Source organism: Phragmites australis, chromosome 17 (genome assembly GCF_958298935.1).
Source record: "Phragmites australis chromosome 17, lpPhrAust1.1, whole genome shotgun sequence".
Taxonomy (NCBI): domain Eukaryota; kingdom Viridiplantae; phylum Streptophyta; class Magnoliopsida; order Poales; family Poaceae; genus Phragmites; species Phragmites australis.
Genome location: NC_084937.1, coordinates 6749520 through 6760731, shown reverse-complemented (window position 1 = coordinate 6760731; position 11212 = coordinate 6749520). Strand labels below are relative to the sequence as shown.

The window sequence follows — 11212 nt, the reverse complement described above, 5'->3', positions numbered from 1 at the left end:
TTGCTTACTATCAAACGACGTGGCATGTGCATGGTATTTGAATTTTTATCTTACGGTTGCAATTTTTAACTTCAATTTTTGGGCACATTTTTTTTTTCTGTTTGAAAACCAACACGAGATGACATGGGGATGGGGTTTGAATTTTACATGATACTTATGTATGACACGATGGTTGGGAATCAGGTTCGCACTTGATAAGGACTTCGCTTTAATCTCTCTCTCGGGGAAAAGAAAAACAAGGAACACGGCATGCTTTTGTTCCTTTTTCGATTTGGTAATCTCCAACCGCAAGTGAGGTATCGAATGAATTTGTAAGCAAGTGATTTTGACTAAGCTCACCAAAAAAAAGAAGAAATTTTGGCTCAAAATTACGTTTTTCTTTATCGCATTTACCCTTTTGTTTTGTACAACGAGCGTCATGCGCAATTGCGCACGACGATGCGGTCCACGCGCCTAATCTACTCAGCCAGCGTCGCGCCCGTCAGCCGGACAGCACGCCGCCGGCGAGGTACTCGAACGACGACGCGTCCCGCCGCGCGCGGGCGCTTACGCCGGCGACGTCACTGGTCCCCGCGGCATCGCCCGAGCGAGCGCTCGGCTTCACGTGGCCGGCGGCGCCGTCCCCCTCGCCAGCGTCGTCGTCCCTGGGCGGGAGCTCGGCGCGGCACATGGGGCAGGTGGTCCGGATCCCGAGCCACGGCGCGATGCAGCCGGCGTGGTACCAGTGCGCGCACGGCAGCCGCACCACGGCGTCTGCGACCGCGATCTCCTCCGTGCACACCGCGCACACCGTGCCGGCCACGCCCGCCGACGCCTTCACCGCCGGCGGCGCCGAGACAGGCGCCGCCGCATCCGCCCGGCCGCCGGCGGCGGGAGGAGAGTGGACGGGGAAGGCCTCCTCGTCGACGTAGTCCACGACGAGTGGGTTCCGCCCGAGAATTGACGATAGGAGGTACCTCGCCGTGATCCAATCGCCGTCGTCGTCCATGCTCGAGGAATTTCTCAGAAAGATCTCAAAAAGTGGAGAGAGAGATAGAGAGAGAGAGAGATTGGGAGGTGTTGGACAGGGGATTAAATAGGCATTGTTTGCTGTGAGAGCTTGTCCTTTTTCTCTTTCTTAATGGGAAAGGGGTCGCTCTAATTGTACAGACTTTTTTAAAAAAATTGCAACTTTTTGTACTAAGAGTTCATTACTCAGTTTATCCTGCACTCTTCTGTTATTTTGTCATACAGTAATACAATAAATTCCCGATGTAACAGATTCGTAGGTGAATATGTAAAAATTTGTTCCTCAAGAAGCAAGTAAAAATTTCTCACCTTCGGGATGAGGCATCAGTCGGGGCGGGGGCGGGTCAAGATCTTCTTCGCTCTTGTCTCGTCTCGAAGTGTATGTTATATGTATGTTTAGTAAGTTTATTAAGAATTTTATTATTTTTAAATAAATTTTTTAGTAAACTAATGCATATATATAACTATTATGATGTTATGTTAGGTCTTGTGAATCTAAGATATGATTTTTTTATTAATTTATATGTTGTGATAGCAATTAACTTATAATTAAATTTGTTCTAGATCTTTTAACGATTTTAATCAGGACGAGCCAGGTCGAGTTAAAGTCGGAGCTCCACGGGACGGGGCAAAAAAAATTACCCGATCTTGGGTCGGGACGGAGCGAGGCGGGAGACATGCATGTGGAGGCAAAACCTATCCCCGCCCCGCTCCATCTATATCTCTAGTAGCGGCTAATTTTTTATTATTCTAATTTTTTTCTCAATGACAAGATGACACACGGATATCACATACCTATAGAGTTTACTACTAAAACCACTCGCTTGTGTATGTAAATAGTAGGCAATAGAATTTCATAATCGGAGGAGTCGTAGTTCAATAACTTTACTGTACACCAAGAGGTTCTTTATGGTGAAAACTGTTTTTCTATATCTAGCAATAACTATCATTAATTGTTATAATTCCCTAGATTTTGCAGGATTTTCACATTACCCTGTTCAATTTCTGTTAATTTCAGGTAAAGTTCCCTCATTGCAAACCACTTTTTAAATCAATAAGCCTTCTTGGATGTATAATTCCAAATGGATTTTGCAGGATTTTCACAATACATTGTCGATTCCAGTAAATTTTGTGAAAAGCTCCCACATTCCAAATAGCTTAAGATATGGACTTGATTCCATACAGCTTAATTAAGTTTCCGGCCACATTCCAAACAGCTTAGGGCATATTTGGATGCAAAGTATTTTTGGACTATTTGTCAAATCATGGTTTCTCAAAAATACCAAGGTATGGAAAACATAGAGGTATTTAGGAAATTTCGTGTTTTTGGAGGGTTTTTTTTAAAAAAAACAAACCACACACCACCTCTTATGCGTGCACTCGCTTGTACACGTCGATCTCCAACATCCTTATTAATTCATAGGTACACATACATCTCCTATGTACAGGTAAAAGTTTGATATGGTATTCTTCGACACGTAGTTCTATTGTGTTCATGTATGCAATTTTAGTTAACGAAGCATTGATGCATGAGAGATCTGGTGGCCGGTTTAGACACAACTATTATAGATAGAATAATCATGTTCGGAATAAATAAAGCCACAATAAAATATAAGGCTAAAAATTGACTCTAATGCAAGTATAAATTATCCTAGCAATCATATTTGTTAGAAGAGAATACTAAAATAATACTGCAATTCCCAAAAGCGTAATATTTTCTCATAAAACTGTAAAACACTGTGTAATAACTAACTGGACTATTCCATGTGTTACCTAAGAGCAACTCTAACTCATTAGCTATTTCTAGTTTCCTATTTCTTAGAATAGAGAATTCCATATCTAGATTTCTTTCCTTATTTTCTAGTGCGCTTCAACCGATTCTCCAAATTTTCCTCTCTATAATCCACTCACCTCTATTTTATTAATATCTTGTAACTAACAAATAACCATTTTATATTTAAACGGTGTTATTTTCAACAGATATATTTCTAATGGCTATATTTTGAACGGCTACATTTTCAACAGATATACTTTCAACGGCTACATTCCAACTGCTACATTTTTTACCTCTATATATACATGTTCATTCACCTGGTTCCTACACTAAGTCATTAGCCTTGTTGTTTGTTCTCTATCTGAAACGAGCGCAGGGGTGACAACAGGCGAGTGCGGGGCCAAGTGTGGCTCTGAAACGAGCGCAGGGGTGACGACAGGCGAGTGCGGGGCCAAGTGTGGCACGAGCGCAGCGGTGGACGAACTCCCCCTCCGGTGCGACTCTTCCTATTAGATATGGCAAGTCTCAACGGATCCAACAAGCTTACCTTAAATCGACTACCACATATTAGGAACAAGAAAGAGGATGAGATGGAAACAAACATGTCGGACGGTGACACGAAGGAGGATTCCATGGCGGCAGTTGCTCGATAGCAAAGATGCATCTTTTGCCAGATGTGGCGACTGAAGCTGCGAGGATGAAAAGGCCTTAAAAATAGCTACCTGAGTAGCAAACTGGTTGAGGTATTTTTGATGCATATTCATAAAAAAAATAGAATAACAGATCAGATAAATATTTAATTGGAGTTACTCTAAAATACCGTGGCTTCCAGATAATGTAACTTCTAAAAACTGTAAAAATACAAACAGGCCCTTCCATTCCATAACGTTAGTACTTAGCATCTCGGTTGCGTGCGTGGGCAGCTCATCACATCAGATAGACCCATCCGTCTGTTCTTATGGGGAACGAAATAGTGCGGCCAGAGTGCTTAAGCAACTGTTTTATTGACTGTGCCGTGACTGGGACAGGTATGGCAGATAAGATAGGGACTGACCAAATAAGGGCTTCCGCAGCACATGGATTGCGGCAAAAGAGGCGGGCGATCCTTTGGTGTTTGCGACCACGCGCGTATGGCGTGGAGGAGCTATCCGGCGCAATTCTGTGGGCTGGGATCCAGGGAGGACAGGTGCATGGGCAGAGTCCACACAAGCTAGGTGCGCACCCGCACATGGAATAAGTCGTCCTGGAAAATCCGCATTTCTTTTTCCTTTTTCAGGGCAACGTACGCCCACGGAATCAACTCCAATCTTCGCTGCCGCGTAAGCGCTTCCGAACCTCGCGCCGCATACACACCCTCTTCCCTAACGCGCCTTTGCTTGCTGCCGTCTCCACCGCAGAGGTGAGGGCCTCCTGCCGCCGTCTACTGGCCTACGTGTGCGTCCATCGTCGATCTATAGCCTCCACGCGCTCGCTCATCGCTCGCCCCGACGAAGACCTACCACGATTTTGTGGTGGCTCTAGCTCCCGACCGCTGCACGCCACCGCGCATAGTCTTCACTTCCCATCGCCGCCGAGCATCTTCCCACTTCTGGTCGCTACCGTTCCTCACGGTCCCTGCTGAAGATGCTGCTTCCGTGCTCCCCGTGCCTTTCTTTTTCCCTCGGAACAATCGGTTTCTCTGTTGGAACGATTGATTTTTCTCCCCAGAACAATCAATTTCTGCCCTTGGAATATTTGGTTTATTTGCCTGGAACAAATGTTTGTAAATGGAGGAACATTTGGTTTGAGAGGATTGGGGCTTGCCGGAGGAGTCGCCGGCATCGGGAACGACGCCCATGAGCGGCAGCGGTGTTTGAGCAGCGGCGGCGGCGGATGCTAGGCAGCCGTGCCTCCGGGAGCTCGACCATATGGTGGGCCGGCCCGGAAGGTGGGAGGGGTGCGTCAAGCGGATTCAGTCCGCGCATGTGGACCTGTGGAGGCCCCTGAATCAAGCCCAAATTTTTTTCTTCTAGAAAATGGACTCTTCAACAGCTTAGATGTAGTATTGCCTATGAAATTAATGTACACCTACATGTAATAGACTGCAAAATTAATAGATTAAATAGGTAGATTACTTACTAAATAGTAGTCTAACATTTTATCTCTTTTCATCACTCTCTCTATGTAGACAAAAATCTGATATAGAGAACCTTATAGCTGCTAGCTGTGACGTCTAAAAAATTTAAACTGTATGTTTGGCAGGCACTTTGTGATATAAAAAACCCGGCAAATGAACTTAATGGTGTCATCATTCGTTAGAAGTGATTAGATAATAAGTTAAATTGTTTGTTGTCGAATTACCTCACCTATAATATTTGAATGTTACCTGTTAATTTTTAGCTAATATACATCTAGATATATAATTTTCTAGTACTTATTTTGATGGAGAATTTTATTTTTCCATTTGTATTCGACTTAAAGAAATAATATTTAAAAATACTAAAATTCAAATTTAAATAATAAGATTACCAATGAAAATTGTCTGAAACCGCAGGGGTGGCTCCCCCCTCAGATTCCCACTTGTTGACCGGCTAGCGGGACCGCTGTTGCGTAGCCTGCACGTATAGATCATAACATGTTCATATCATGACATTAGAATTCAATTTTACACTTAACTTATTTTTACAGGGCTGGTATGACCTTATTATGTATGTGATGCATATATGTAATTTTGTGGCCTATGCGTCATAGTTAATTGCAGTCTAAGATTGTCATGTTATTGTATAACAACTTGCGTGTCGAGATGTGATGCTTGATATTATCATGTAATTCATATTCCCAAAATTCCTAAAATAAAAGGAAAAAGTTTCCATTTCTTCATTTGGAATCTGGGCGTTAATTTCTTAAAATATCCCATATATGTAGCACCCATCAATGCATGGTGTTCTTCGACTGACAAAGTTGGCCTAATTTATTAGTTTTCACGAGGTAGTCAAATTGGATCAGTGATCGATTTCTAGGTTTCGTCGTAAACCTAATTGGTGAATGATGCATAATTACTTTCGCATCGGAGGAGTAGTAGAGAAAATACCTCGAGCCGAGGATTGGTAGCTATTAGGTGTGGTAGCTTACTATATGATCATGGAACCTTTGAGCATGATGACTATAAGGACATGAAGCTTAGCGATGGAGATCATCATGGGAAGGGTCATACTATATCACAATTAATCTGATTATATGTGATGCTTTCTATGTTTCTGTCATACTATTCTTTTATATTTTATATGTGGTGGATATGATTATTATGATAGAATAGTTTTTCAAAGAAAAATTAAGAGTAATCGATGCCCTTCTAATAGCTGCACCTATTAAAATTTGATCATTGTGTGGTAGGTCTACCAAAGTAGGTACCTTCAACTATATTATTAAATGGGATGGATGTTGGACATCTGTAGCATAGTATTGGTTTAATTAACAAAGCTATCAAAATAGTTTTAGGCTTTAGGGCATGATGCTGGGCGCTGGGGCATTTGATACCACCCAACAAATAAGAGTCATATAGGGATGTAATTAACAAATTATTGCTTAAAAAGTAGTGATGCTAAAGTTCACTAGAACTTAAATGAATATGGATCTTGGAACACAATATGTCGTTAGAGGAAAAACAGTTGTAAAACATATAGTAGAGCATGTTTTGTTAAATTGTTTAATATAAGAATCACATAAACTTAGTATTGAATTTTTATGTTTATTTTCTATTGTAGATCATGTCACCTATCATTAGTGATGCTTCCAATTTTAACTTGCAATCGATTCTTGAAAAAGAGAAGCTTAATTTCTGGAACAAACTTATTGATTGGTATCGTAATCTGGGAATTATTTTCAAGTAAGAGAAAATTAATACGTTCTAGAAGTTCCCTATCCTCCTGAACCAGAAGAGGGTGCCATAGCCACTGAAAAGTGGGCTTATGAGAAGCACACCAATGATGCACTTGATGTTAGCTGTCTCATGCTTACCACAATGAACTCTGAGCTTCAGAAGCAATACGAGAATACACATACTTACAAAATGATTGTGAGACTCCATGACATGTTTGAGAACCAAACTAGGGCTGAGAGGTTCAACACCTCAAAGTCCTTGTTTGCGTGTAGGTTGGCAGAAGGTAGCCCAGTCAGTCCTCATGTGATCAAGATGATTGGTTACATTGAAAGCCTGGAAAAACTTGATTTCCCTTTAGCCCAGAGTTGGCTACTAATGTGATTCTCCAGTTGTTCCCTGCGAGCTTTGAGCTGTTCATTCTGAACTTTCATATGAATAGCATGGAGAAAAGCATGGATGAATTGCAAGGCATGCTAAAGACTGCTGAGGAAAGTATAAAGAAAAGCTCTAGTCATGTGATGATGGTTCAGAAGGATAGTAAGAAGAGAAAATACAAGACCAAGGCAGGCACTGCTGCTGATGATGCTTGCCACCACTGCTATAAGCCTGGTCATTGGCGGAGGAACTGCAAGCTATACTTGAAAGAATTCAAGAAGAAGAAGAGAAGTAAGACTTCCACTTCAGGTAAATAAATGTTATTGAAATTAATCTTGCTACTCATCTTAACGATTCATAGGTATTTAATACTGGTGCAATGATTCATACTTGCAAATCGTTGTAGAGACTAAGAAGGACTAGAAGTATTGCAAGAGGCGAGGTGGATATTCATGTTGGCAATGGAGCAAAGGTTGTTGCGCTAGTTGTTGGCACTTACCCCTTGTCATTACCCTCAGGATTAGTTTTGGAATTAAATAATTGTTATTATGTTCTAGCCTCGGACAGAAATATTATTTCTTCTTCATGTTTGGAAGAAGATAGTGGTTTTGAAGTCATAATAAAGAACAAGTATTGTTCAATTTATTTAAATGACATGTTCTATGGCCGTTGTCTATTGGTGAATGAACTCTATATTCCAAATCTTGAGTATGTCCCTGTCTATAACATTAATGCAAAGAGACTTTAGCCTAATGATTTGAATCCCACTTATGTTTGACATTATCGCTTGGTCATATAAATGAGAGGCGTATGGAGAAGCTCCATAAACATGGTCTCCTAGCTTTATTTGATTTCAAATAATTTGATACATGTGAATCTTGTTTACTTGGCAAGATGACTAAGATGCCTTTCACTGGTCAAAGTGAGAGGGCAAATAAATTATTTGCCCTTGTACATACATATGTATGTGGACAAATGAGTTCTACAGCCAGAGGTGGTTTTCAGCACTTCATTACTTTCACTGATGATTTTAGTAGATATGGTTACATCTCTTAATGAGGCACAAGTCTGAATCATTTGAAAAGTTTAAGGAGTTCCAAAATGAGGTACAAAATCAAATGGGCAAGAAAATTAAATTTCTACGATTAGATCGTGGAGGTGAATATCTAAGCCATGAGTTTGGTGATCATCTAAAGTAATGTGGAATTGTTCCACAATGGACTCTGCTAGGAACGCCTCAATGGAATGGGGTATCCGAATGGAGGAACCAAACCTTGTTAGACATAGTCCAGTCCATGATGAGCCAATCTAATCTTTCATTGTCCTTCTAGGGATACACTCTAGAAACTCCTGCATTTACACTAAACAGGGTTCCATCTAAAGCTATAGAGAAGACACCATATGAGATTTGGACTGGGAAGCGTCCCGCGCTGTCTTTTCTTAAGATATGGGGTTGTGAGGCTTATGTAAAATACTTGATGTCTGATAAGCTTAATTTCAAATCTGTTAAATGCTTCTTTGTGGGGTATCCTAGATAAATCAAATGATATTATTTCTATAACTGGGAAGAAGGTAAAGTGTTTGTTGCCTAGAATATTATCTTTTTAGAGAAAGAGCTTCTCTCAAATAGAGTTAGTGGGAGAACGGTGCAACCCAAAGAAATTCAGAAAATACAAGAAAGCGTTTCAGCTCTTACTAAATCTCAACAGGATATTCAAGATATTGTAGAACCTGCTGTTGAGCCACTAGCCCCACGCAGGTCTGAAAGGGTAAGTCGCGAAACTGAATGGTTCACACTCCTAACCACAAGGTAGCGCGGTATTTTATTATTGGACAGATAAGCCCAAGAACTATACGGAAGCAATGGTGGGACCAAACTCTGAGAAATGGCTTGGAGCCATGAGATCTGTATTAGAATCCATGCGAGAGAATCAAGTTTAGAACTTGGTTGATCCGCTTGATGGTGTAAAAACCATCGAGTGTAAATGGGTTTTTAAGAAAAAGATAGACATGGATGAAAACGTTCATATCTATAATGCACGATTGGTGGCTAAAGGTTTCAAGCAAATTCAAGGTGTTAATTATGATGAAAAGTTTTCGCCTGTCGCAATGCTAAAGTCTATTCGGATCCTCATAGCGGTTGCTACATATTTTGACTATGAGATATGGGAAATGGACATCAAAACAATTTTCCTTAATGGAAACCTAAGTGAGAATGGGTACATGACACAACCTGAAGGTTTTGTTGATCTAAAAAATGCTGGGAAGATATGCAAGCTTCAAAAGTCCATCTATGGGGTGAAGCAAGCATTTTGGAATTGGAACCTTCGTTTTGATGAAGTAGTCAAAGGGTTTGGCTTTATCAAGAATGAAGAAGAACCTTTTGTTTACAAAAAGGCTAGTGGGAGCGCACTTGTGTTTCTGGTCTTATATGTAGATGACATATTGTTGATCGGGAATAATATTTCAATGCTTGATGCTATCAAATCTTTATTGTGAAAGAGTTTCTCAATAAAAGATCTAGTAGAAGCAGCATACATATTGGGTATAAAGATCTATAGAGATAGGTCGAGAAAGCTAATCGGATTAAGCCAAAATATGTATGTTGATAAGGTATTAGAACGGTTTAATATGCATGATTCTAAGAAAGGTTTTCTGCCAATGTCACATGGTATTAGTCTTAGCAAGAGTCAGTGTCTCACAACACCTGATGAGCAGGACAGGATGAGTGCAATCCCATATACTTTGGCTATTGGATCTATCATGTATGTTATGCTTTGTATGCGCTCGGATGTTTCCTATGCTCTGAATGTTGCTAGCAGATACCAATCAAACCCAGGTGAAGCTCACTGGGTAGCAACTAAGAATATCCTGAAATACTTTACACAAACTAAGGATATGTTCCTAGTCTATGGAGGTGAAGAGGAGCTCATTGTAAATGGTTACACTGATGCTAGCTTTCAAACCAACAAGGACGATTTCAGATCGCAGTCTAGATTTGTGTTTTGCCTTAATGGAGACGCGGTGAGTTAGAAGACTTCCAAACAAGAAACGATTGCCAATTCAATGAAGGAGGCCGAGTACATAGCAGCTTTTTAAGCCGCAAAAGAGGCTGTTTGGATCAGAAAATTTGTTTTTGAGTTGGGTGTGATCTCTAGTGCATCTAGTCCAAATGGACCTCTATTGTGATAATAGTGGAGCAATTGCACAAGCCAAGGAGCCTATGTCTCACTAGAAGTCCAAGCACATACTACGACGCTATCATCTCATCCGAGAGATTATAGATAGAGGTGATGCAAAGATATGTAAGGTGCGCACAGATTCGAATATTACTGATCCGTTGACGAAGCCTCTCTTGCAGCCCAAGCGTGAGGCACACATGAGCTCTATGAGTATTAGATACTTGCATGATTGAGTCTTATGCATGTGACAAATGCCTATGTTTATGTGCTTTTGAATAATCATTTACTTGGTTCCTTGAATAATTACCATTTACATTGATCATCAACTATGTGACTTGTTTGTGAAACTCTTTGTTGTATTATGATGTTAACTTTAAATGATCCCTAATCTCGTGTAACACCCAGTTTTAAAGGAACAAAACCGGACACAACACATGTATGCCAGGATCAAGTTTCCATACATGTGCATTAGTGTATCATCACAGTGCCATGATTACAATGCTATTTAACTTATTACAAGAGGAGCCAAGGGTCTAAAAGAAAACACAGCGGAACAAAAGAGACCTTTAGTGCCAGCGGGGCTTCCATCTTCTATAGGCGTCGACTGGGAGCATACGAGTCTAGAACAGCAACTCCGGGTCGAAGTTGTCATCTTCGAAGATAGCAGCTTCATTAACGGCTTCTGATTAGCAAAGGGGATGCAAGAGAAGGGACAACAGGTGTGAGTACAAAAATGTACTCCATAAGTGAAGCGAAATCATGCTATGGGGCTTAAGTCAAGGAAAGGTTAGACACGATTAACCACACTAAGCAAACTTAACCTACGACTCCAACACTAGGCAATCTATTTACTAGGTGTGAAGACACCACTATAACAAGAGGATTGACTCATCATATTTCATCCGACTACCAAGACTCACCAGGTAATTTCATTACCCAGCTATCCAATCAACCATACCAAACCCTGATCCCATCTAATCCTGAAGAAGTCCAAGTTCGCTCTTGTCCGTGAGC

At 40.9% G+C, this 11212-nt stretch overlaps 1 protein-coding gene across 1 annotated transcript; it reads right to left on the bottom strand.

Annotated features, from left to right (window-relative positions):
* Positions 1 to 355: 355 nt before the first annotated feature.
* Positions 356 to 1069, bottom strand: LOC133897429 (uncharacterized). The gene has a single exon (XM_062338163.1). It carries the CDS (start codon positions 986 to 988, stop codon positions 482 to 484), a length of 507 nt encoding a protein of 168 aa, XP_062194147.1. The 5' UTR covers positions 989 to 1069; the 3' UTR covers positions 356 to 481.
* Between the last annotated feature and the right edge of the window lie 10143 nt (positions 1070 to 11212).

What these genes read in the sequence shown, in the direction of transcription:
- LOC133897429 (XM_062338163.1), bottom strand. Translation starts at nt 988, where the DNA reads ATGGACGACGACGGCGATTGGATCACGGCGAGGTACCTCCTATCGTCA.